The sequence below is a fragment of the Carcharhinus amblyrhynchos genome, chromosome 31 (assembly GCF_965287045.1).
Source record: "Carcharhinus amblyrhynchos chromosome 31, sCarAmb.v2.hapA, whole genome shotgun sequence".
NCBI lineage: Eukaryota > Metazoa > Chordata > Chondrichthyes > Carcharhiniformes > Carcharhinidae > Carcharhinus > Carcharhinus amblyrhynchos.
This window is the reverse complement of record NC_137354.1, coordinates 18738198-18766176: the sequence shown is the minus strand read 5'-3', so window position 1 is coordinate 18766176 and position 27979 is coordinate 18738198. Positions and strand designations below refer to the sequence as shown.

The 27979-nt window shown below is 45.7% G+C and overlaps 1 protein-coding gene across 2 annotated transcripts; it reads right to left on the bottom strand.

Moving 5' to 3' along the window:
* Positions 1-29: 29 nt before the first annotated feature.
* On the bottom strand, positions 30-27812 carry LOC145360514 (progestin and adipoQ receptor family member 3-like). 2 transcript variants are annotated; one of them, XM_080215770.1, is made up of 8 exons: positions 27771-27812; positions 20841-20964; positions 17172-17376; positions 12976-13138; positions 9634-9789; positions 7690-7890; positions 3805-3895; positions 30-1156 (listed from the first exon to the last, which is right to left on the bottom strand). In XM_080215770.1, exons 2-8 carry the CDS (start codon positions 20881-20883, stop codon positions 1017-1019), a joined length of 999 nt encoding a protein of 332 aa, XP_080071896.1. In that variant the 5' UTR covers positions 20884-20964; positions 27771-27812; the 3' UTR covers positions 30-1016. The 2 variants fall into 2 exon arrangements, with proteins under 2 accessions (XP_080071896.1, XP_080071897.1); XM_080215771.1 differs by lacking the exon at positions 27771-27812 and having other exon boundaries at positions 7690-7887; positions 20841-21084.
* Between the last annotated feature and the right edge of the window lie 167 nt (positions 27813-27979).

The window sequence follows — 27979 nt, the reverse complement described above, 5'->3', positions numbered from 1 at the left end:
ACCAACACACACACACACACACACACACACACACACGGGACTAGGACCAACACACGCACACACACGGGGCCACACAATGCTTTAGAATAAAAACATCATATCAACATCAGGGCTACAATTTCCAAAAGATCAATGTTAAATCTCCCCCCCTCCCATTAAAAAAATAAAGGTGAGGAACCTTCTCCTCCTTCCTCCAAAAATTTATCTCCCACATAACTATTTTCTTTTTAAAAATGAAGTAGTTTGACAAGGTCAGATGAATGAAATGGTCTCTGTTAAAATGGTCAGTGCTCTTGTCTTTCTAAGCTAAATTAGTTACTCCACAACAGAGAGCCAGATTTTAGTGGTTACTCAACTCATCACACAGATTAAACATGGGGAAAAATTGTACTGCTTAAGGAGGGGCATTGGTTAGGCCTTGTAAACATTTATAATGTGTTGCTTTGCATGCAGTACAGTTGCGTTTCTGTCCGCTAGTTATGTTAAATTTGCAGCATACATGTTACAGTACATAAGTAAATCATGTCTACAAAATGTAGAACAATGTACAAGGCAGACATTATAATGTACACCCCGATAAAAGACAATTCAATATGCTTTTGTATTTTACAAATACATGCATTGGCTTTCAGTCAAAAGGCATAATGTTGTAGCTGCCTTCACTGCACTTTTCAGCCCGTGATACGGAGTTGCTACCGGCACTATCCAAGTGGTAGAAAAATGGGCAGTCACCAATTTGGCTGATTTTGTTTTTTTTAAGAAAGGCTTCTTCATGCAAAAATAAGTCTGAGGAACCGGTCGGTAGGTGTCACAGTACCAGTACGTACCACAGTACAAGCTTCACAGCACGTGATCGAGACCACATTCAAGTTTCAAGTGAATTAGAAGGTCGCCATGCAGTTGGTTAGAAGACTCGGAGAATTAGTAGGTTGTTGTGTGTGTGTGCGTGCGTGTGTGTTCTTTAATTGCAAAGCAGTCCTCTGGAGGAAGTGCTGCAGAACTGGTAATGTAAAAGTTTATTCTGTTATTTTTAGACATGGCTGTTCATGTCTGTAATGCATTATATGAACAGCAGTTTGATGCCACCAATAGAACATTAAAACTACCAAGAAATGCCACCACTGGTGGCTACAGCCAAAGTAATTCAAGTATCCACCTGGAAAACAAGAACTCTGGTTAGAATGCAAATAGATGGAACAACTAAACTTCACAATACAGATTCTCTTTCTAAACTTAAAACATCCAACACATTTGATTCTAAGCATTAATACAGCTAACTGTGACATTATACAGAACATTGTGGAATGCTACTAAACTCTACAATCTTTCTCGACTGATCACGCTTCCCCGCATTGTTGGAATATCTGAATAGCTGGGGGATATAGAAAGCATTCGTCATGTTTTATCTGAGCATTGTTTGCGTGGCATGGTGCCAGTTTGTAGTTTTCACCCCCTCCTTCTCGTGAAGGGAATTTTCCATTGTTGGGTCTTTATGTAGCCCCGGGGCCTTGTCCTCATGTGAAAGCCTAGCACAGATTTCACATCTGGATTTTGCTTTGGTTTCAATTCAAATCATGCAGGTCGACTCTGACTGGCAGTTAACTGTCCCCTGGTATATTCTCCATGGCCACACCTCTACCAATCAGAGTTCACTTGCCAACCAATCAGCATTCTCTTCCTGGGCTGTATAAATTGTTGTTGCCTTTGAGATTTGGTATTCTTGCACATCTATCCTGAGAAGTGCAAGACAAAAAGCTTTGACCTTTCATCAGTACCAACACTTGACGGCACCAAACAGCAATTCCCAAAACACAACTTATACATTACCCAACCTCCCCAAATTGTCCAGGTTAAAACAAACCCCTTATTTAATCACTCTACTCTTTATTCTCACTGCCAAACACTACTTTGGTAATATTAACAAACTTCAATGATGTCTCCCTTACCCCAGGTTTAGTGAACACTCAAAGCAACTCACTACATACCGTGCCTGAGCTTTACTGGCCCACGGGGGATGAACAGAAAGACAGAGGGAAGGGCAGGCAGGTAAGCGGAGTGGGGGGAGGGAAGGGGGTGGGAGAAAGAAGGGGGGCAGGGTGGGAAAGGACAGGAAGGGGGGAGATGGGAGAAAGGGGGGAGGTGGGAGAAAGGGCAGGAAGGGGGGAGGTGGGGGGAAAAGGCAGGAAGGGGGGTGGCGGGGAAAAGGGTGGGAAGGGGGCACAGTGGGGGAAAGGGCACAAAGGGGGAAAGGGCACAAAGGGGGTAAAGATGGGAAGGGGGCGATGGGGGAAAGAACAGGCAGAGGGGGCAGTGGGGGGGGGAAGGACGTGAAGAGGACAGCAGGGGAAGGGCATGAAGGAGGTGGAGGGGGAAAGGGCAGGAAGGGGGAAAGGATGGGAAGGGGTCGGCGGGGGAAAGGGCGGGAACGGGGCAGTGGGCGAAAGGGCAGGAAGGGAGAAAGGTTGGGACGGGGTGGTGATGGGGGAAAAGGACAGGAAAAGGGGGCGGTGGGGGGAAGGCCGGGAAGGGGATAAGGTGGGGGAAAGAGGAGTGATCACAGCGTGGGATCAGTGGGGGGGGCAGGGAAGGGAAAGGGGAGATGTTTGGGGAGGGAATTCCAGAACTTGGGGCCTCTGCAGCTGGTGACCTGATTGTGAGCAGAGGACAAAAAATTGGTGACTGTTTTCAGGCTGTTTCTGGGTCCATTTTTTTCTCATTTCAACATGGCTTATGGGGTCGAGCAAATAGAGTTGTGTCAACGTGCAACACACTGAATCACAATCGTCAATTCAAGAACTGAATGTGAAAACAACTACACTGCTTTGCCAGGGTCATTCTGGCAATGGTAACAGCCATAGAAATTTATAGCATGGAAACAGACCCTTTGGCCTAACTTGTCCATGCATCCAGTTTTTAACCATTAAGCTAGTCCCAGTTGCCCATGTTTGGCCCATATCCCTCTATACCCATCTTACCCCTTTAATGGCAGTATAGTGGCAGAGTGGTCAGCACTGCTGCCTCATAGTGCCAGGGATCTGGGTTTAATTCCAGTCTCGGGGCCCTGTCTGTGTGGAACCTGCATGTTCTCCCTGTATTTGCGTGGGCTTCCTCCAGTTTCCTCCCACACTCCAAAGCTGTGTGGGTTAGGTGGATTGGCCATGCTAAGTTGCCCCTTAGTGTGGGGGAACTAGACAGGGTAAATGCATGGGGTTAAGGGGATAGGCCCTGGATGGGATTGTGGTCATTAAGACTCGATGGGCCGAATGGCATGCCTCTGCACTGTAGGGATTCAATGGCTCTGTAACGATTTAAACACCTTTTAAAAGAAAACATTGTACCCACCTCTACTACTGCCTCTAGCAACTTGTTCCAGACATTCACCACCATCTGTCCCTCTCAACCCTTTTGTATCTCTCCCCTTAGTCAGTAATTAACGTCTCGAGGACGGCAGCTACTGGGCATCAGGACACTTGGGGTGTGCCCGGGAATGATCACACACTCGGGCTCCTGATAGGCACACCCAGTATTCAGATCTAAACGCCACAAGATTAAAGCCTATCGTACATCTGAGACACTGCCTATGGAACACATCATCAATTTGGCCTTAATTATTTTTCATTCTTCATGCTGGAGGTTGTACAGACATTTACCATGAATACAACAGTCAACGTATCGAGTCTTAGAGGTACACCGCACAGGAAAAGGCCCTTTGGCCCATCGCTCTGTGCCGGTTGAAGTCAAGCCACTTAACTATTCTAACGGTACTCTTTGCACACACAATTTTTTTAAAAAAGTGAGTCTTACCTGGAAAGTACCTCTCGGGTACTTTACTATAATAAAACAAAAATGCCAAACTTGCTAGTAGATACATCACACCTACTCTGGGTGCAAACACCTGAGAGGGAAGGCAACAGAAGTTTCAGAAAATGTGGAAAATAACAAAGAACAACACAGCACGGGAAACAGGCCCTTTGGCCCAACGAGCCCATGCTGCCATTTTAACATTATGAGTGCCCTCCTCTGTTTATGACCTTTATCTACGCCTATTGGGGAAGATTGAGGGGAGACTAATTTAGGGACAATTTGTTACACCAATCAGCCTAACAGCACGTTTTTGGGGTGTGGGAGGAAACCGGAGCACCTGGAGAAAACCCACGCAATCACGGGGAGAATGTGCAAACTCCCACAGACACCGACCCAAATCCACGTATCTGCACAGCAAACAGTGATAGTCACTGAGCTGTCATGTTGCAGGATCAACAGACAAATCCAACAATACATCACATTTAAAGTTAAAGTCAATTTATTAGTCACAAGTAAGGCTGACATTGACACTGCAATGAAGTTACTGTTAAATTTTGGTTTTACCCAGAGTAAGTGTGGTGTAGTTCTGGTACATCACTGATGTAAACTTAGTACAGTACACACTGGTAACACAAGTGATTGTTGGCATGGAAAACCTCTTGCTAACACGTTCCTGGTGACAAAAGGATTCATGATGCGGAGATGCCAGCGTTGGACTGGGGTGGGCACAGAAAGAAGTCTCAGAACACCAGGTTAAAGTCCGACTGGTTTATTTGGTAGCACGAGCTTTGGGAGTGCAGCTCCTTCATCAGGTGAGTTCACTCATCTGGGTGGGATTGAGGTTGGTGCAGACTGGATGGGCCAAATGACCTCCTTCTGCACTGTAGGATTCTACGATACTATGGACTAATTTTGTGTTGACTGAACCTAGATTGTAAAATATTGGTTACTTGGCTCAAAGTTTCTCAACCCCATTCATAGAATCGTACAGTGCAAAAAGAGGCCATTTGGCCCATCGAGTCTGCACAAACCACAACCCACCAGGTCCTATCCCCTTAACCCCATGCAGTTACCCCAGCTAGTCCCTCTGACACTAAGGGACAATTTGGCATGGCCAATCCACCTAACCCACACATCTTTGGACTGTGGGAGGAAACCGGAGCACCCAAAGGAAGGGTGACACGGGGAGAATGTGCAAACTCTGCACAGACAGTGACCCAAGCCAGGAATCGAACCCAGGTCCCTGGTGCTGTGAAGCAGGAGCGCTAACCACTGTTCCACACTGTGCCCTTTCCCCTCAACCTCTAATCCCTTTACCGATCAAGAACCTATCTATCTCTATCTTAAATATACTCAGTGTCCTCTATCTATTATTCTATGGATAAACATGAATCTCTGTTGATAGTCATTGACTGTTCAAAAGATGCTTGACTGGTCAGAGTGGATCTTGCCGAAAGAGTCCTAGTTAGAGATGAGCTTTAGTCCACATTTCTAGACTCAGCCGTGAATTACTTAACCCTGAACTGCAGACCTCATTGTATGGGTGACAATATTGTGCAGTTCTTCAACACATCAGAGCCTGAAGCACAAATATGCATCATCATGGAATTTGATTACTGAGTTGTTGCAGCCACAATTCAGAACTTGAGTGGAGCATCTCATTTTTCTGAATGTGATATTCTTCTTTACATTGCCCTATTTCACACCCTTCTCCCCTGCACTGTGACTACTACTTATTGGGCAGCACAGTGGTTAGCACTGCTGCCTCACAGAGCCAGGGTCCCGGGTTCAATTCCTGCCTTGGGTCACCGTCTGTGCGGAGTCTGCACGTTCTCCTCGTGTCTGCGTGGGTTTCCTCTCACAAGTCCAAAGATATGCAGGTTAGGTTGATTGACCATGCTAAATTAACCCTACTGTCAGGGGGATTAGTCGGGTAGAAATGTGGGGTTACGGGGATAGGTTGGGATTGTTGTCGGTGTAGACTCAATGGGCAGGATGGCCTTCTTCTGTGCAGTGGGGACTCTATGATTCTACTCTATTCTATGAGTACAAGGTCAAAGATTCATCTAAATGATGCATGCATTCCTCTTTCAGTGCTATTTTCTCAGCATTAACGCTTGACTGAGATTGGAGACAGACGAGACAAACTCTCCAGCAGATTTAAGTCCTGGAGCATGCGGGGCCATGGATTAAATTCTTGACCCAGAACTCTACTCAGACGATAGCATTCACAGCACACTAGCAGGCTTTGTGATCACTGTCCTTCAGATGACTATTTATTGCTGTGACTCGATCTTGTTTCTCGTTATTCTCCTGAATTTAGCTCTTGGGAAATGAATCACAAACGTGGACACTATTTGATGATAATGGATGGAAAAAAAGTTTAAATCGCCAAGTTTTCTTCTACAGTTTATTTATTTGTGTCACAAGTAGGCTTACATTAACACTGCAGTGAAGTTACTGTAAAAATCCCCGAGTCGCCACACTCTGGCGCCTGTTCGGGTACACTGAGGGAGAACGTAGCACAGCCGATGCACCCAAACCAGCACGTCTTTTGGACTGTGGGAGGAAGGCGGAGCACCCGGAGGAAACCCACGCAGACACAGAATCCCAACAGTGCAGAAGGAAGCCATTCGGCCCATTTGAGCCTGCACTGACAATTCCACCCAGGTGCCATCCCCAAGTATTCATCCTGCTAACCCCCCTGACAGACCTGGGAAAAACATCCAGACTCTACACAGACAGTGACCCAAGCCAGGAATCGAACCCGGCTCCTTGGCGCTGTGAGGCAGCAGTGCTAACCACTGTGCCAACGGTAGAAGGTAGTTGATAACAACAGTTCTTTAAAATATGTCCTAGCTATTGGCTAATTCCCAAAGCTGCCAGTATTAGTTTGTTCCGAGGAAAAGCCATACTGGACCTGAAAATGTGAACTCCTTTTTTCTCTCCTCAGATGGAAGTGGTTAGTGGTTTTTCTGTTTCTATATCAGATATCCATCAGATCCTCAGTATTTAATTTTCTTTGCACAGACTTTCCTTCCAATTATCCCACGATCTGTAGGCTGGGTGGATTAGCCATGGTAAAGGGGCGGCACAATGGCACAGTGGTTAGCACCGCTGCCTCACCAAGCCAGGGACCCAGGTTCAATTCCGGCCTTGGGTCACTGGTCTGTGTGGAGTTTGCATGTTCTCCCCGTGTCTGTGTGGGTTTCCTACGGGTGCTCCAGTTTCCTCCCACAGTCCAAAGACACGCTGGTTAGTTTGATTGGCCACGCTAAATTGCCCCTTAAAATTCCAAGGTGAGCAGGTAAACGTGTAGGGTTAGAGTGATGGGGCAGGGGAGAGGGTTTGGGTAACATACTCTGTCAGAGGGTTAGTGCGGACTCAATGGGCCGAATGGGCTCTTCTGCACTGAAGGGATAATCCTTAAATGCACAGGGTAACAGGGATAGGGCAGAGAAGAGGGCCTGGGTGGCATGCTGTTTTGGATAGTCAGTGCAGACTTGATGGGCTGAATGGCCTCTTTCTGCACTGTAGGGATTCTATGGTTCTAACCAATTGGACACATTTCTTGGTTGAATAATTAGGGGAGAGTCGCCTGCATTTGTTAAAGATAACTGATTTGGTTGAATTGTTTAATGGAGGCAGCAGAGACAATTGATGAGGTTACCGCAGTGTACATGGACTTTCACAAAACATTTAATAAAAGTGCCACAGAATCTTCCTGGCCTCTATCATTCAAAACCAGGCTGGGTAATGCCACACAACCGTTCGAGAGTTCCCAAAGAATAATCAATAATATAAAAAACTAATACATGGAAACCAATGGGATGGGATTCCACAGACTCATCAAAAAGTGGAAGAGTTATTACAATCCTCCCCTACCTTAACAACAGGTTCTCCGATGCCACCGTTCTGGAATATCCAGTGGACCGTGGGGATTAATCCATACGCAGCAATGAAACAGAAGAGGAGGATGCGCAGCTTGTGGCAATGCTGGGAGGCATAATGCGGATGGATTTGCGTGAGAAACATCACAAAGATCATGGCCAGCACGGTTATAAGGTACACTTGTCTCCAATACTGCTTTGAGAAGGAGGAAAAACAAAAATGATTACGCTCTTAACCAGTGGGTGATATTTCCTCCCACAGCCCAAAGATGTGCAGGCTAGGTTGACTGGCCATTCTAAATTGCCCCTTTATGTCCCGGGATGTGTAAGTTAGAGGGATTAGTGGGTAAATATGTAGGGATACGGGAATAGGGCCTGGGTGGGATTGTGGTTGGTGCAGACTCGATGGGCTGAATGGACTCTTTCTGCACTGTACAATTCTATGATTTTGCTCATTATGCGCCATGATGCCATTTATCAAGGACAAATTTTCCAACCCTGCTTTACACACACCTTCCTAATGCATTGACATTTCATGGTTGGAGGAACTAAAAATAATTTTGAACAGTGTTCTGCCTGCCAATGTCATTTTCAAAGGGTGTTACATTTTAATAACTTGATTATTAAACTGACCCAGACTAGAATACATTTGTCTGCAACAAAACCTTTGACCAATAACTTCACCATGTAAAATTACCTGGATTCGGTTCTTGGGATTCTGCAGGTCAAATGGAATTACTTTCAGAGTTCTGAAGATATTCTTGAGTCGCCAAACATCCTGTGATGATCTTGCCCTGCAATCCTAGTCAGTTGTGCACCTCCCTCAAACAACACTGTGAAACATTCTGCTGTGTTCTGTACAAGTGTTGGCTGCTCTTACAGCGGTGGTGGTGGGGGGTGGTGGGGGAGGCGGGGGTGTGTGTGTGTGTGGGTGGGTGGGTGGGTGTGTGCGCGAGTGGGTGGGTGGGTGGATGTGTGCGCGATGTTGATTAGTTTTAACTTGTTCCCAGCCTTGGTTAGTGAATGGTGTAATTGTCAGAATTGAAGAATAATCAAACAAAACCAACACTGGAGATCCTTCATAGTATCGCTGGACAGTTCAGGTTTCACTCTGGCACCAAGTGCCAGACTAGGTTATGTATGCGGTGAGAAGTATTAATCAGGGAATTGCTACAGTGCAGAAGAAGCCATTTGGCCTATTGCACTTGCATCGACTCACTGACAGAGCAACTGACCCAGGCTCAACCCGCACCTTATCCCCATAACCCCATACATTTAGCATGGTCAATCCACCTAATTTACACATCTTTGGAAATTAAGAGTCAACTTAGCACAGCCAATCCACCTAACCTACACATCTTGGGACTGTGGGAGGAAACCGGAGGAAACCCACGCAGGCACGGGGAGAACATGCAAACTCCACACAGACAGTGGCCTGAGCCGGGAATTGAACCCAGGTCACTAGAGCTGTGAGGCAGCAGTACTAACCACTGTACTAATTGTTAGCAGTGTTAACAATGCTGCCAGTTTAGTCCTATCAATAATCTCATACCTATATTAGCCCGTTACTCGCTGTAAATTTCATTCTACATTTGGGCTGGGTCGAATTAAATGCCAGAGTCACCATGCATGTACAACATGTCCTCTGCAGCTCACCTATGAGTGACGCATGTTTATGACATTTGAGAAGAGTGACCAGACCATCCATAAATACCAAGTCTCCTTTTGTTTATAAGGCGAGGGATAATTGGTGTGGGCTCATAACAATGAAGATTGTAGAAAAGTAATTTCAAAACAGTTATCAAATGATGAAGACTTGTCATCTCAAAGTGTCCCAGATCAAATTTCTAAATAGCCACAGAGCCCGTTGAGAGTTTGGCTACTTGTCTCAATGTAGCCAATGTAACCTAATATTTTTAAATAAATAAAAGTTGCTCACCTCAGCGCAATAAAAGGCATAAAAGACCCCCGGGACATAACATCCCAGCATTCCCACTGAGACGCCAGCGTAGTCAAGGGCGAGCCACTGCTGGCTGGTTTTTTCAGAGTGGTGACAGCAGAAGAGATGGTAACCGGCGGAGCAAAGCATACAGAACTGTGGACAATATCAAACCTAGTTACACAAGGTTAAAACATCACAATATCCTGCAAAGGAGAAACAAAAATGATCACACATCAGCTGAGGTTCAAAGACCCATTCTTCAATTAGGGACCAGAAGTGGATTTTTAACAAAATTGGAAGGTGATCATTGGGACAGCATTTGTAACCCACACAGTTTCTCTGATTTTACCAATCATGTATCGAGCAAACTCCCCCACCCTTCCCCCACTCACCCCATTCTCCTCCTACCACACCCCCTCCCCATCCAAAGCCTCCCCCCACTCCACCCCTCACCCCTTCCCTCATTCCACTCCCTTCCTATCCAAAACTTCCCCCCAACCCACCCCACGCCAATCCCTCCCCCCACCATCCTCACACACTCTCCCCACACCCCATTCTTCCCCCACCCATTCCCTCCCACTCCGCACCCCACCCCCAAGTTATTTACATCATCAGTGCCAATAAAGGTATCCTAGAGTTTGTTTAGTCCACTGAGTAAGTAACAAGTTACAATTTAATGTGAATGATGGATTTAAATGCACATCGTACTGCAGTATTGATTCGGGCCTAGTGAGACCAAGGGTGGGGTTTTCTGCACCCAGCACCCCTTCCTCACCCTGGGGTATATTTTCTGGTGGGGGAGGTGACCTACGATAAGCAGGAACTTCTGGCCCCTGCCAGTGCCTGTGGGTACTTTGCGTGCCCCGCACTTCCGCCACTGGGCAATGCGCCGTGGGGGTGGGAAAATCGCCACTGATGGCACCAGAAGATCCCGCTGGCGGGAAGAGCTGAAAATTTTCAGCCTAAATCTCTCTTTCTCCCCACCCCCTTCCTTTTCCTGGGTGGCTTGGTGGCACAGTGGTTGGCACTGCTGCCTCACAGCGCTAGGGACCTGGGTTCGATTCCTGGCTTGAGTCGCTGCCTGTGCGGATTCTGCATGTTTTCCCCATGCCTGCGTGGGTTTCCTCCGGGCGCTCCGGTTTTCTCCCACAGTCCGAAAGACGTGCTGGTTAGGTGCGTTGGCCCTGCTAAATTCTCCCTCAGTGTACCCGAACAGGCGCCGGAGTATGGCTGCTAGGGGATTTTCACAGTAACTTCACTGCTGCGTTAATGCAAGCCTACTTGTGGCACTAATAAATAAACTTTAAACTTAAACTTCACTGCGTTCCCCCAATAAACAGTGCGGGTGGTTACATATTGTTCAATATTTCTCATCAGATGCAGTAATAATTTAATAGAAACTGGGATTTGGCTCATTTGGTTTTCGAATCTAGCAATTAGCTCTGGAAAAAAATGAATTTTAACACTTATCATAAAATCTCACACAACAAAAGGTGGTTCTCACCACCCCTCTCAGACAGAGCCTTCCCAGTCATCATAACTGTGTTTAAAAAATTAATCTCATTCTTTTTACCAATTATCTTCAATTAGATTCCTCTGGTTACTGACACAGCTGTCCATAGAATTCTTTTCCCTACCAACTATTAAAGCACTGTCTAAATTTGAATATTTCTATTAAATCTCCCATTACTTTTCCATTCCAAGCAGCAGAGTCCTTGGAAGAAGTCCTACAGTGCAGAAGGAGGCCATTCAGCCCATCGAGTCTGCACCAACAACAATCCCACCCAGGCCCCACCCCCAGCAAAGAACAAAGAACAAAAACAGCCCGGGCAACAGGCCCTTCGGCCCAACGAGCCCGCACCGTCATTTTAACATTACCAGTCCCCCCCCTCCACCCATGACCCTTATCTATTGTTTTAAGCAACCCCATGTATTTACTCTGCTAGTTCTCCTGACGTTAAGGGGCAATTTTAGCATGGCCAATCAACCTAACCCGCACATCTTTGGACTGCGGGCGGAAACCAGAGCACCCGGAGGACACCCATGCAGACACGGGGAGAACGCGCAGACTCCGCACTGACAGTGACCCAATGCTGGGAATTGAACCCAGGTCCCTGGCACTGTGAGGCAGCAGTGCTAACCACTGTGCCCCATACCATCCCATGGAAATCTCTCCATGGAACTTACTTTCCTCGTCTCCAGACCAGCTGTTGTTCTAGTAAATCTTGCCTACACCCTCTCCGAGCTAGGAGTTATATCCTTTATAAACAGTCCTGTTCCAGAATTGGACTCAGCTGCAGAACTGTATGGAACTTCCCAACACTGTCATTGATGGTGCGGGATTCTCTGGCCTCCCCATGGCGTGGTTCTTGTGGCACTCTCTCAGTGACTGGCTCTTCGGGGCAGTGCTGCTATCAATGGGATTTCCCATTGACTCCACCCCATGCTGCTGGGCAACCTGTGGTGGGGTGCACCATCAGGGGGACTAGAAGATGCTGCTGGCATGAACAGTCAGAAATTTCCGGTCAGCGTTTTCATGGAGGTAAATGATGTTAGCAACACAGAAATGCCCCCTTGACATTGACACGGGTGGCACAGTGACACAGTGGTTAGCACTGCTGACTCACAGTGCCGGGTTCGATTCCAGCCTTGGGTGACTGTGTGGAGTTTGCACGTTCTCCTCATACCTGCTTGGGTTTCCTCCAGGTGCTCCGGTTTCTTCCCACAGTCCAAAGATGTGCGGGCTAGGTGGATTGGCCATGCTAAGTTGCCCTTAATGAAGGGGGAATCAGCAGGGTAAATACATGAGGTTGCAGGGATAGGGCCTGAATGGGATTGTTGTCGCTGCAGGTACAATGGGCCAAATGGCCTTCTTTTGCATTGTAGGGATTCTATGATACTTGGCCTGTACTCAGCACTGCCCACGCCTGGGATCACTGACTTCAGAACTGTTACAGCGCAGCAGGTGGCCATGTGACCCACCGTGTTTGCATGTGCTTTCCAAACGGGCAACTCACATAGCGTTATTCCCTCGCCTTCTCCCTGTAACCCTGCGCATTCTTCTTTTTCAGATAACAGTCTAATACTCTTTCGAATGTTTTGATTGAACCTGCCTCCTCCACTCTCTCAGGCAGCGCATTCCAAATCCTAACTGCTCACTGCGTGAAAAAAGTTGTCCCCGTGTCTCTTTTGCTTTTTATATTAATTACTTTACAGCTGCTGTCTCGTTCTCGACCCTTTAACAAAGGGCAGTAATTTCTTCTGTCACCTCTGCTCTCCCACCCCCCCAGCCCGCCTCCCCCCCACCCCTTGATTTTGTCTGTTAGAGTGTGTGCTTACCTGAAAACAAAATCCAAAAATAATGAAAACGATGTAATCATCCCGAGTGCTGTTTGATGATGGTAACAGGAAGCAAGTATCATGTAGACCCATAACGAAGAATAGGAAAAACCCCAGCAAGTGACTCCATATATTCACACTCTCGTTGGATAAAACAAAGAGGCTGTTTTCAACAGGAACAGATTGCAAACACAACAACGTTAGCTGAAGTTACATTTGAATTCAGTAACCTTGAAGTTAGATAGGTGCAACATGCGGGTGTGAATCAATACAGCTTAAGCCTGGTGGTGATAGCAACTGAACAAGCGTTAGGCAGTAAAATTACTGCACCCCCCTTTGGAGACAATGGGAAACATAGCCAGGATTCGCATTCCCACTGACACTCAGTCATTCCTGGTAGGGGTGCATGTACATGGGTGCTGAGCTGGAGCAAGACCAGGCTCAGAATTATTGCTGTGCACAGCTGAATATCCTGGTGAGATCCACTGGTGGCTGGGCTTGTCCACTGCAGGTCAGGTGTTGTACAGCATGGCGAGAAGCATATCCTTATACATAGGGGTGGCACAGCGGCTAGCACTGCAGATTCACAGCACCAGGGTCCCGGATTCGACTCCCGGCTTATCTGTGCGGAGTCTGCACGTTCTCTGTGTCTGCGTGGGTTTCCTCCGGGTGCTCTGGTTTCCTCCCGCAGTCCAAAAGATGTGCTGGTTAGACGCACTGACCATGCTAAATTCTCCTTCAGTGTATCTGAACAGGCACTGGAGTGTGGGCGATTAGGGGATTTTCACGGGAACTTAATTGCAGTGTTAATGTAAGCCTACTTGTGACACTAATAAATAAAACTTTAAAACTTATATTTAAACCAATTAATATCTAACTTATTACAGCATCATTTCCTTTTATAAGGAATATGCTCAATATATAAATTCATTGGTATTTGGCTGAGAGGGGTGGGGTGAGAGGGCAGAGCTTTGAACATGAGGATTGTAGACTGAAGGATGAAGAGTGTGGTGTTGGGGGTATGGAGTGGGCAGGAAGGTGGAGACAAAAAAATGCGTTTCAGGCAAGTCTGAGCTAGCAACCCGAGTCGCAACCGATGGATCGTTGCACTGCTGGAGAAGTTGCGAAATTCAGAGTCTATCTGTTCTAATTGTTTAGGTAAGATACACCGTGCACTGTACAAGAACAAGGAGTAACGTTACCGGCACCACTTGATCCCTTTTGCTGTTTTTGTAGTCCTGTTGGGTTTGTAATAAAAACATGGCTCTGTATTTCTCCCCCAACGCGTTACATTACAAACTTGTTCACAGCACTATAAGGTTTCAAAATGCTCTCTTAGGATGTCCAAAGATGTGCAGGTTAGGTTGATTGGCCATGCTAAGAAATTGCCCCTGAGTGTCCAGGGATGCTTAGGTTAGAGGGATTAGTGGCTATAATATGTAGGGATACTGGGGTAGGGCCTGGGTGGGATTGTGTTCGGTGCAGACTCGAGGGGCCGAAGGGCCTCTTTCTGCACTGTAGGGTTCTATGGTTCTATGACGCGGGCGTCACTGGCTAGGTCAGCGTTCATTGCCCATCACTAACTGCCCCTGAGAAGGTGCTGGTGAACCGCCTTCTCACAGCACTGCAGTCCATGTGGTGTAGGCACACCCACTGTGCTGTTAGGGAGGAAGTTCCAGAATTTGGACCCAATGACAGTGAAGGAATGGCGATATATTTCCAAGTCAGCTTGGTGAGTGGCTTGGAGGGGAATTTGCAGGTGGTGGTGTTCTCATGTATCTGCTGCCCTTGATCCTTCTACCATTTAGAAGGACATGGGTTTGACCACCTGAGAAGTCTTGGTGAGTTCCTGCAGCACATTTTGTAGACGGTGTACACAGCTACCACAGTTCACTGATTGGACAGGTCATGGGTTTGGAAGACTTGCAAGTTGATGCAATGCATCTTGCAGATTGCACACATTGCTGATACTGACATTGGTGGTGAGTTTCTTAGTGCATCTTGTAGATAGTACACACTGCGGCAGTGGTGGAGGAAGTGGGTGGGGTGCCAATCAAGCAGGCTGCTATGTTCTGGATGGTGTTGAGCCCCTTGAGTGTTGTTGGAGCTGCACCCATCCAGGCAAGTGGGGAGTATTCCATCACACTCCTGACTTGTGCCTTAGAGATGGTGGACAGGCTTTGGGGAGTCAGGCTTGGAGAGTCTTGGGATGTGGGCTTTCCTGGTGATATTTATTGCTACCCCTAATTGTCCTTCAGAAGGTGCTGGTGTACTAGGGAATTTCAGAGAGAAGTTAAAAGTCAAACACATTCTTGTGGGTCTGGAGGCACACATACCAGATTGATTGAGATCAGAAAATTCCTTTCTCTAAAGAGGTGAACCACATCAGTTTTTGAAACAATCTGGGAATTGCTGATGCTGGCATTTTATTCCAGAGTTATTCAATTAATTGAATTCAAATTCCTCTGTTGTTGAGAGGAATTTTAACTCGAGTCACTGGGCCATTCATCCTGACAGTGATTCACAAGGTCAGTAAAAGGTTGACTATGTTACAGGGCTGAGACACTGCTAAATGCACACGAATCTTTTATTGTCATTAAATCCCTACAGCATGGGAGGCCATTCGGTCCATCAATTCTGCACCGTCTCTCTAACAGAGCATCTTACCCAGGCCTCATCCCCAAAACCCAAGGAATTTAACCTGCTAAACCAGCTAACCTACACATCCATCCTGGGACACTAAGAGAGAATTTAGAACATAAGAACTTGGAGCAGGAGTAGGCCATCTGGCCCCTTGAGCCTGTCCTGCCATTCAGTAAGATCATGGCTGATCTTTTTGTGGACTCAGTTCCACTTACCCACCCATTCACCATAACTCTTAATTCCTCTACTGTTCAAAAATTTATCTACCCTCGCCTTAAAAACATTCAATGAAGTAGCCTCAACTGTTTCACTGGGCCGGGAATTCCACAGATTCACAACCCTTTGGGTGAAGAAGTTCCTCCACAACTCGGTCCTAATTTTGCTTCCTCTTATTTTGAGGCCATGTCCCTTAGTTCTAGTTTCACCTGCCAGTGGAAACAACATCTCTGCTTCTATCTTATCTATTCCCTTCATAATCTTATAAGTTTCGGTAAGATATCCCCTCCCCTTAGCATGGCTAATCCAACTAAACTACACATCCTGGGACGCTAAAGGGCAATTCAGCATTGCCAATCCACCTAATCTACGCACTTTTGGACTGTGGGAGAAAACTGGAGCACTCGGGAGGAAACCCACGCAGACACGGAGAACATGCAAACTCCACACAGACAGTCACCCAAGGCCAGAACTGAACCTGGATCACTAGCACTGTGTGGCAGTAGTGCTAACCACTGTGCCGCCCTATATTCTGTCAGGGTCCCATCTAAAATTAGATGGTCAAATAGAGAGTGGACACTGTTTGAAGAAATGGCAATCTGAAGAGAGAGAGGAGGGAATGAGCGGTCAAAGAGTCGCTGATGGATCAGCAGGTTGGTCACAGATTGAAGATATTGACCCCAGCAGAGCATTGTGGTCACTCAGATTAACAGTAGAAGGAAGACACACAACATCAACTTGTTTTAGTGGACTACTGAAAGTGTAGGTGATGATCTCTTACTCCTTTGTGCTCCCATTATTAAAGAAATTGGTATTAACATGAGAAAACCTATGTCAAATAAGTTTAATCTCAACCAATACCCTTAATTCTTACACAAAGGGAGAGATGGTGGCGTAGTGGTAATGTCACAAGATTAGTAATCCAGAGGTCCTGGTTAACCCTCTGGGGGCATGAGTTCAAATCCCACGACGGCAGCAGGTGAAATTTAAATTCAATTCATAAAATCTGGAATTGAAAGCTAGTCTCTGTCATGGTGACCATGATAACTATCATCGATTGTCATACAAACCCAACTGGGACACTAGCGTCCCTTTCGGGGAAGGAATCTAACATCCTTACCTGGTTTGACCCACATGTGACTCCAGACCCCACAGCAATGTGGTTGATTCATGAGCGCCCTCTGACACGGGCTAGTGAGCTACTCAGTTCAAGGGCAATTAGAGATGGGCAAAAAGTGGTGGCCTAGCCAGTGAAACCCACATCCCATGAAAGAATGAAAAGGGAAATCTGTGCTCACCTCTTCTTATTTCTATCAGTCATGGCTATGCATACGTACCTTCTGATGCATAAACTTGATGGCAAGTAGGCTCTGTATCCATCAGTGATATAAGGATTTCCCTTTAGAAAGGTGGGGATTTCCTCATAGCTGTATAGGCGAATTCCAATTTGTGAAAAGAGTGGCCAGTAGTTGTATCCACCAAGTTCTACGCGATGTAAACTCTTAAGGATATTCTGAGTCATCTTGTTTTGACAACCTAAATCTGAGCAAGAAAGGGGCTGGTCATTTTCAATCAGAACATAAAATTATTACGCTCAAAATTAAGACCAATCTCCTGGATAAGAACTGGAATGTGGAAGTGTTGCCATCTGTCCATTGAATGAGCCTATGGCTAAAACATCTACTTTAAGCTTCATAACTGAGCATTTGGATTATTCCATGTTTCGTTTAAACCAAACACTTCTAATTGCCATCACCCATTTATGCAAGACCTGTAACCAATCTTAGTGTTAATACATAATTCATTACGCTCACTCTAGCCAAAACCTTTGCAAGGACAAAAATCTAAGAGCCTTATTTGAGTGTCTACACTTCATTAGAGCTCTAATGGGCTTTAGGCTCAAGTCCATAGATCTTGGAATATCTTCATAAGCTTTTCTGTGTACATTGCACTATTCCAGCTAAATCAATGGTTGCAATCATTCTAGAAATACTCATGCCTATAATAGTGCAGGGGGTGTAGTTGTGAATTTCAACTGGTAACTAGCAATTAGATATATAGCCTTGATTTTGGGAGAGATAGTAGTAACTGGATTGGTAATTCAGAGGTCCAGACTAATGCTCTAGGGAACATGAGGTCCAATCCCACCCCAGCAGCTGGTGGAATTTAAATTCAACTCATAAAATCTAGAATTGAATACTTGTCCCGGCAATGGTGACCATGACAACTATCATCAATTGTTGTAACAGCCCATCTGGGTCACCTGAAATGTCCTTTAGGTAAGGAAAACTGCTGTCCTTATCTGGTCTGGTCTATATGTGATTCCAGACCCACAGCAATGTGGTTGGTTTTTAACGGCCCTCTGAAATGGCCACTCCATTCAAGGGCAATTGGGATGGGGACAACGAACGCAGGCCTCACCAGTGACGCTCACTATCCCATGAAAGAATAAAGACGTTTTCAAGCCCTTTGTTGCCTTATAAGGCTATCCAAATCCCACATGCATCTCGTTGAAAGGTACTGTGGAAATTGGCACATTACGCTCAGCTACTTGTGAACCTTAAGGTGATGAGGTCTAAAGGTTACATGACCAGACAATAAAACCAAGCACAAAACTGAGCCTGATTATTGGTTTTTTTTAATGGTCATCATGATAATTGTTACTGATGATGCTTTTTCAGGATATATCGAGCAGCTGCTATCTAGCCCTGAGCTATCACTCCACAGGGACACTTAACAAGAAATAAAATATCGTTCTAATTTTAAATGACGTTCCATACTAAACAGAAGAGAGGTATGTTGTGATGCATTCATTTTGTAATTGTTTTTTAAAACCTTGTAACAGTGAAATCTAAAAATGTTGTATAAGTATTTCGAACACAAGAAATACGACGCCATGGGTGGCACAGTGATAAGCACTGCTGCCTCACAGCGCCAGGGATCCAGGTTAGATTCTGGCCTTGGGTGATTGTCTGTGCGGAGTCTGCATGCTCTCCCCGTGTCTGCCTGGGTTTCCTCCAGGTGTTCCGGTTTCCTGCCACACTCCAGAAATGTACAGGATAAGTTAGGTTAGGTTAGGGGGATTGGCCTTAGTAAATTGCTTAAGTGTCCCAAGATGTGTAGGTTAGGTGGATTAGCCATGCTAAGTGTGAGGGATTACAGGGAGTGGGCCTGGGTAAGGTGCTTTTTTGGAGAGTTGGTGCAGGCTTGATGGGCTGAATGGCCTCCTTCTGCACTGTAGGGATTCTATAGACATTTGGTACATGCGTGTATTTATGTTCCACATGAACGTCCTCCCGCTCTTCTGCTAACCTCCATTAACATATCTTTCAATTCCTCTTTCACTCTCTAATGTAGTTAATTGAGCTTGCCCCTAAATACTTCTACACTTCTTGTCTCATCCACTTCCAGCTCCTGGGTGAAGAAGTTTCTCCTGACTTCTTATTGGACTTATTAGTATCGATGTCCTATTTGTGGTCCCTAGTTCTGGGTTCCCCCAAATTGGAAACACCTTCTCTGCATCTACCCTTAGAAAGCCTTTCATAATCTTGGAGATCTCGATCAGGCCATGTCTGCTTTCTCTTGTCTGGAGATCCCCAGCCTGCTCAATCTTTCCTGGTTAGGTGGAACCTCTCTCATCTGGTAGCACCTGAGTACATCTCAGGGTGCACAGTGGCACTGTTTCCTCACAGCACCAGGGACCTGGGTTCGATTCCTGGCTTGGCTCACTATCTGTGCAGAGTCTGGATGTTCTCCCCTGTGTCTGCGTAGGTTTCCTCCTGGTGCTCCGCTTTCCTCCCACAGTCTGAAAGATGTGCTGATTAGGTGCATTGGCCATACTAAATTATCCCTCAGCGTACCCGGACAGGCGCCGGAGTGTGGTAACTAGGGGATTTTCACAGTAACTTCATTGCAGTGTTAATGCAAGCCTGCTTGTGACACTAATAAATAAACTTTTTTAAAACTTTTATCTTCTTTTCCTTGAAACTTGTCAGTGTTGCCAAACCACATGGCAGCCAGAACTGCTCACAATACTCCGAGTGGGATCTAACCAAGGTCCTGTACACCTTTTACATGATTACCTGATGCAGGTAGGCTAGATCCTCTGTTCGTGGGGCTGACACCACACGGGCTGCCACTTCAGTGTGGCGTTAAACAAATTTCAAAAAAAAAGGTGTCAATTAGAGTTTCCCTAAACCTAACCCAGGAATGAAGGGTTTGTCATATGAGGAGCGGTTGAGGATTCTGGGTCTGTACACGCTGGAGTTTAGAAGGATGGGAGGGGTGGGGTGGGGGGATTTAATTGAAACTTACAGAATACTGAGAGGCCTGGGTAGTGTGGACGCGGAGAGGCTGTTTCCACTAGTGGGAGAGACTAGAACCCAAGGGCACAACCTCAGAGTGAAGGGATGTTCCTTTAAAACTGAGATGAGGAGGAATTTCTTCAGCCAGAGAGTGGTGAATCTCTGGAACTCATTGTCACAGAGGGTTAGGGAGGCCAGGTCATTGAGTGTCTTTACGACAGAGAATAGAGAGTTTCTTGATCAATAAGGGGATCAAAGGTTACAGGGAGAAGGCAAGAGAATGGGGATGAGAATCATAGCAGCCATAATTGAATAGTGGAGCAGACTCTATGGGTCGAATGGCCTAATTCTGCTCCTATATCTTATGGTCTTATGTAGGTTAATCAAAATATCCAATTGAAATGACAGTCTATAAACAGGGTAAGTGTTGTGATCAAAGTCAACCAAAGTGCAGAACCAAACTGGCAATGCAAAACAGTTACTGGCAGTAACTCTACTGCCTCCTGTCTCTGCATCCAAGCCCCAACCCACCTGCCAAACTGAGGCCAGTTGCCACATTCTCCCTCTGCAACACATCCCGACACATCATAGGAAATTACCAGAAAGAACAGTGTGTGTAATAAAACGAAAAACGAAAGCATTTTGCAACAATTTAGTTGCAGCCCACTGTACTTTAACAATATATTCACAAAGATTACTCACAGGTTTTGAGGTCTTGCTCACTGTTGGAATAACAATACTCCATTGTTCAATCTCTGCTCCCAGCACTGAACCAAGTGTCGATTTTTGCCTGATTACGCTTTGGGAAAGCGGTGGGGATCCTTTGCTACAATAAAAACATGACATAAATGCATGTTGCTGTTTTTTTTTGAGGGGGGGGGGAGCACGAGGTAGTCTAAGAGTTTTAAATTCACCTCTGGCCTGAGCCACAGAGTCACAACCCTTGCAAGCAGTGCTGGCGAGGACACAGTATGGCTATTAACTCCACACAAGTGCACCGTTACCTGGTCCATTCAGAAATTTTTCAATGGATTTAGCTTCAAGTCACAAGACAAGGATTAGCACAGTCCAGACAGTAACCTATGGCAACCAGCAGGACTGGAAAACTTTTTAAATGAATCTGGATTAACTTACATTCAAAGTTCCTGTGAACACGTCAGAAAAACTGGGCACTTTTGTAAAACAAGAAGCAGCTGCAATCTGAGTGTGAAGGCAGAGGTTTTAATAGGTGCTTTCCAGGGTTTATTCAAATCCATGTGAGACTGTACATTAATACCATATTCTGAAAGCTCCCTATTTGCAGCCTGGTTTTCAATTGCTGCACTGAATCACAGCAAGGTGTGGTCCATGGATTGCTGCCAGTCTGTGCTGGACCTCCAGGCAGTTCGAGGCTGCCCTGAGATTGAAGTCACTACAGCCACACAGCAGGACTGGTCGGAACCCTCTGGCCCCACTGCCCGACCCGCTCCCCAGGCACGGCATGAGGAGCCACAGGCGCGAGCACTGACAATATGGTTTTATGAGCCAGATTCGTGTGACTGTTACAAATCTTGGATTTTCAACACTTGCCAGAACGAAAGCAAAGAAATGTCCAAAGATGTGCAGGTTAGGTGGATTGGCCATATTAAATTCCCCCTTGGTATCCAAAGATGTGCAGGGCAGGTTAGGTAGATTGGCCACGCTAAATTGCCCCTTAGTGTCCAAAGATGTGCAGGGCAGGTTAGGTAGATTGGCCATACTAAATTGCCCCTTAGTGTCCAAAGATGCGCAGGTTAGATGGATTCACAATGCTAAATGTGTGCGGTTGTGGGGATAGGATTGGGAAAAGTGCCTGGGTAAGGTCATCTGTCAAACTTGATGCAGACTCAATGGGCCAAATGGCCTCCTCTTGCACTGCAGGGGCACTATGAAGAGGGACTGGTTTGGAAGCAGATATCAGCTCACTGTCCTCTCATCAAAATCAGCAGCAACCTTACTATTAATGATTGTGATTTATGACTGAAAAAGTCATATGGACTCAAAACGTTAACTCTTTTCTCTCTCCCAGATGCTGCCAGATCTGCTGAATCTTTCCTGTTTAAATTTCAGATTTCCAGCATCCACAGCGTTTTGCTTTATCTGAATTACAGTATCACGATTTAGGGTGGCATGGTGGCACAGTGGTTAGTACTGCTGCCTGAAATCACCAGGGAACAAGGTTCGATTCCCGTCTGGGTCATCGCCTGTGTGGAGTCTGCACATTCTCCCCGTGACTGCGTGGGTTTCCTCCGGGTGCTCTGGTTTCCTCCCACAGTCCAAAAGATGTGCTAGTTAGGTTCACTGGCTGTGCTAAATTCTCCCTCAGTGTACTCGAACAGGTGCCGGAGTGTGGCGACTAGGGGCTTTCCACAGTAACTTCATTGCAGTGTTAATGTGGGCCTACTTGTGACACTGATAAACAAACTTTTATGTGCAGAAATATCATCATTTGATTATTCACAACAGTTCCTTAGTTCTAATTAAAGATTAATTCACTCCACACAAGTGCACCGTTACCTGGTCCATTCAGAAATTTTTCAATGGATTTAGCTTCAAGTCACAAGACAAGGATTAGCACAGTCCAGACAGTAACCTATGGCAACCAGCAGGACTGGAAAACTTTTTAAATGAATCTGGATTAACTTACATTCAAAGTTCATTTGAACACATCAGAAAAACTGGGCACTTTTGTAAAACAAGAAGCAGCTGCAATCTGAGTGTGAAGGCAGAGGTTTTAGTAGGTGCTTTCCAGGGTTTATTCAAATCTATGTGAGACTGAACATTAATACCATATTTTGTCAGCTTTTGTGTCTAGTTTTTCCCCTTTGACCTCTACACCCAATATGTTGCAATCACCCCAGTCCATAATTCTAATAATTGGGATTTGTTGGGACTCTGTAAATAAATCATTTTTTTTATAACAGGACTTGGCACTCTTTCCTTGCGAGTACGGTTGAACTTCTTTTCAGATTGTTTTGTAATGACTGGATTAGTTTATTTGGGCTAATTTTGATGCTTTTCATCACAAGTGCCATACGCTAAATAAAAAAAGGGCAACTTGAGCCCTCTCCCTTCTACACACTCAAATAAAAGGGATATTGGGTGGGGTGGAGTGGGGAAGAGGCGGGATCAGGAGATAAATTTGATGATCAAAGCTGTGATCAAAATGAATGGTGGGGCAGGCTCAAAGGGCTGAATGGCCTACTCCTGCGTCTATCTTCTATATTTGTGTACTGCCATTCAGGAGCCATTTAATTTATACAAAATGGCAGATGGCCCAAACAATGGATAGCTGTTTACTCTAGCAAGAAATGAGGAGTAAATGCAGTCCTGACAAACGTATTGGACAAACAATAGATGGAATCTAACTTTACGGTGCACTGTTCTACAAGACTATCAGACATAAGACCAGAAGGGCGGCATGGTAGCACAGCGGTCAGCACTGTGGCTTCACAGCTCCAGGGTCCTGGGTTCAATTTCCGGCTCGGGTCACTGTCTGTGTGGAGTTTGCACATCCTCCTCGTGCCTGCATAGGTTTCCTCCGGGTGCTCCGGTTTCCTCCCACAGTCCAAAGATGTGCGGGTTAGGTTGATTGGCTGTGCTAAGAAATTGATCCTTAGTATCCAGGGACGTGTAGGTTAGAGGGATTAGTGGGTATAATGTATAGGGATATGGGGGTAGGGCCTGGGTGGGATTGTGTTCGGTGCAGACTTGACGGGCCGAAGGGCCTCTTTCTGCACTGTAGGGCTCTATGATCTATGATCTAAGTAAGCCCTTCAGCCCATCGAGTCTGCTCTGCCATTCAATAAGATCACGACTGATCCAATGTGACATTCCTCAACCTTTTAGGAGTCATCTTATAGAGGTCTATAAAATAATGAGAGGCATAGATAAGGTAGAGAGGCAACCTCATCTTTTCCCAAAGGTAGAGGAGTCTAAAACTAGAGGGCATAGACTAAAGGTGAGAGGGAATAGGCACAAAAGGGTCCAGAAGGGGCAACTTTTTTCACTCAGAGGACAGTGAGTGTCTGGAACGAGCTGCCAGGGGCAGTAGTAGAGGCGGGTACAATTTTGGCTTTTAAAAAGCGTTTAGACAGATACATGGGTACGATGGATAATGAGGGATATGGGCCAAATGTGACCAAGAAACAATACTTTTCAATGTATGTTAATACATGTGACAATAATAAATCAAATCAAAATGTGGGCAATTGGGACTAGCTTAGCAATAAAGACTGGACAGCATGGATAACTTGGGCCAAAGGGCCTGTTTCCATGTAGTAAATCTGTATGACTCTATAACTCCATTTTCCTACCTTATCCTAACCCTTAATTCCAACACATTACCATCATTAAACATAAATATATTTACAGCTAAAAGTGGAGCAATTGGTTCTTCAGCACGGATGTCCACGACCTGGATTTGGGAGAATCTTTGGCACGTGGGGGATAGTTAGGGCGTAGGTTTGGCAAAGCAGGGGTGAAAGGAGCGAACAAACCTTGAATTAGAAATACAGCCCTGAACAAGACTGCTGCTTGCTGTGAAAGAGAAAACAAAGGGCACAAGCAAATTAATGGCTCTAGGGAAATACTTTACGATAAACTTTGATTGTCTGCCAATTTTCATGATCTGATACTTGTTATGGTGTAAGGAAGATTTCGCTGTGAACCTGTTGCAGAAAACCATGCCTCTTCCCCTTAAATACTTGTTACAAATTATAAATATGAATCACAAGAACAAAAAAACCTCACAAAGCATTCAATCTTGTGATTCAAATAATGGTTAATTTTGACATACGCACAAACATCTTGGCTGGGATTTTCCCAGCCTACTGTGTTGCTTGAGTTGTAGGCCGGGAAACAGCAGGGGGCCTTTCGCAAGCTTCATAACTAACATAGCTAAAATTAACATTTCCATATGATTAGCGGGCCCGAATCAGTAGTCTCTGGGCCTGCTAGCATCTAGCATTCTCCCCTCCTGCCTCCCAGGAGATGTTCCCACCAGTGGGGTTTACAACTGTTATCCACTAATGGGGATCAGGTGTCCTCATCCCACTGGGTGAGGCAGAGGCCATTGTGCACCTCCGTCCTCCCCAGTAGGTCAGGGATAATTCAGGGGTACCCCTTTGGCAGTGCCACACCTGCACTGCCCACTGGGCACACTGACACTGCCCAGTGGGCAGTGTCAAGGGGTCAGGGCAAGAGGGGACGAGGCATACTGAGGGGCGATTGATGATGAAGGGGAACCACTGCCACTCTGGATTGGTGAAAGAAGAAGTGGGGGACGATAGGTGCTGGCCAGGGAGGTGGGGGAGGGGTCCAGGAGGCCAGCGATCGGAGGGGTTCCTGGGAACGCTAGCGATCAGAGGCTGACAACGGTGGGGCCTGTGCACACGCACCAATCTCTAAACTGATAGATCAGTGCCTGCGAAGTGGCCCACTCAGCGCTATGCTCTTGGGCAGGTCAAGGCCCCGCTCCCTATTTTTCAGGGTGAATCCCTCTGAGGCACTCTGCATTGCACAACAGTATCGGAGCTTCATTCAGGTAACTATGTCCTTAAAACGGGCGGGAAATCCTCCCACTTTCTCACCCATTGGGCACTGAGTTTTGTTTTGGGAAAGTCCCAGCCCTTGCATCCAGCACACTTCAGGCTAAAGTGCACCAAAATATCAGGACTGAATGTAGTCTTTAAAAATAGATCGAGAGAAGGAAATCCAATTATTTGCTGACTTTTTTTTGCCCTGACCTTGAGAAAAATCTGACTAACTTGTCAAGATAACAGAGAGAGATCAAGAAGTTGCCAATCTAGATAAGCTTCCAATAATTAGTCTCTGCTTGACACTAGAGAGCCTATTTTAGTTCTTTAGTACCAACCAAACCATCAACTTTTGAGGAAAACTACAGATTAATTAAAACATTCCGACAATGATCATGAGCCAAAGGTTTCAGTGAATTAAAACAAGTGTACATCACTGGTAGTTGCAGACCAGACACCAGTTACTGGGCAGGTGGTGACACAGTGGTGATGTTACTGGACTAGTCATCCACAATAACAGTCTGGGGAACGAGGGTTCAAATCCCACCGTGGCAGCTTGTGGAATTTAAATTACACTGAAGCATAGAAATGATAAAGTACAGAAGGGGGCCATTCAGCCCATCTTGTCCATGCCAACCGAAAGACACCCAGGTGCCCTTTCTAATCCCATCTTCCTGTGCATGACCCATAGCCTTGCAATTTGCAGCACCTAAGGTGCAAATCCAGGTACTTTTGAAACAAGTTTAGGGTCTCTGCCTCCACCACCAACACAAGCAGCGAATTCCAGAATTTCCATAGCTGTGTAATACTATTCAATGGCCATGCATTCAGATCCCATGTAACTACCTAAGGCTCACTCACCTGCTATGTAAAATAGTTTTTCCTTGTGTCCCCTCTAATCCTTTTCCCACTTGAATCAATGGCCCTTGGTTTTTGAACTCCCAAGGGAAACGGGTTCTTTCTGTCTACTCTCTTCCCACCCCTCACAATAAATAGGGCAGGATTTCACGGCCTCACTCAAGCGAGACTGGTAGTTCCCGCCTGAGGTCAGCAGAGACTTTCGCTGTCCAACCCTAGGCCGTTCCGATTCTGTGGTGGGCAAGTTGAGAGTGTTCCGGCCATAAATTCAAAGAATTAATCAGTGATCATAAACCAGTCTCACTGATTGCTGTAAAAGGGGGAAAACAAACCACCAGGTTTACTCACTAATGCCCCTTTAGGGAAGGAAATCTGCCACCTTTACCTGGTCTGGCCTAAATGTGACTCCAGACCCACAATAATATGGTTGACTCTTAACTGCACTCTGAAATGGGTGAGTGAGAAACTATGTTCGAGGATAATTAGGAATGGGTAACAAATGCTGACCATGGCACATCCCATGAAATTATTAAATTTACTGTTGCATATAAGCCACAATAACTGGATGAGTCATGCAATGGTTCTGAATGGCTTTTATACCCCCCACCAGGCATTTAATTCTAGGGTCTTCCTGTCTCCAAATTTCATAAATCTTGGTCATTTTAGCAGGTTTGAGTTCATAGAATCCCTACAACGCAGGAGGCCATTCAGCCCATTGAGGCTACACCAACAACTAACCCATCCAGGCCCTCCCGTAACCCCACACATCTACCCTGCTCGTCCCCTCAACACTAAGGGGCAATTTAGCTTGGCCAATCAACCTAACCCGCACATCTTTGGAGTGCGGGAGGAAACCAGAACATCTGGAGAAAACCCATGCAGACACTGGAAGAATGTGCAAACTCCACACAGACAGTTAACCGAGGCTGGAATTGAACCTGGCTCCCTGGCACTGTGAGGCAGCAGTGCTGACCACAGTGACATTGTGCCAACTTTTAGCTAGTTACATGAAATGCAAATGCATGGTTCTTAAATAGTATTACAACAGCTATAGGATAACTTAATGGAAATCAAATGTGTGTCCCATGGATGCATAAATAAATTAGATCCAAAACAACACTCAATATTCACACATAAGTAATTACGATAATTACAATTTATGACGTGTATGCAAGTTTTCACACACGAGTTAAATTTCAATATACAAGTTTCAGCTTACCTTTTTACCTCATAACTATTTTCAAGTTTTGCAAAGGTGGCATTTATGTCAAAGTTAGTCACTTATATTAAAAAAAGTTCTGAAAAATTCAAAAGGCTGCATTTTAAATGTAAAAAAATTACAGAAATTCCTCAGCAGGTCTGGTGAAAAATGAACAAAAATGCTGAAATTTAAATAAAAAGATTACTGAAATGGCTCAGCAGAAATCT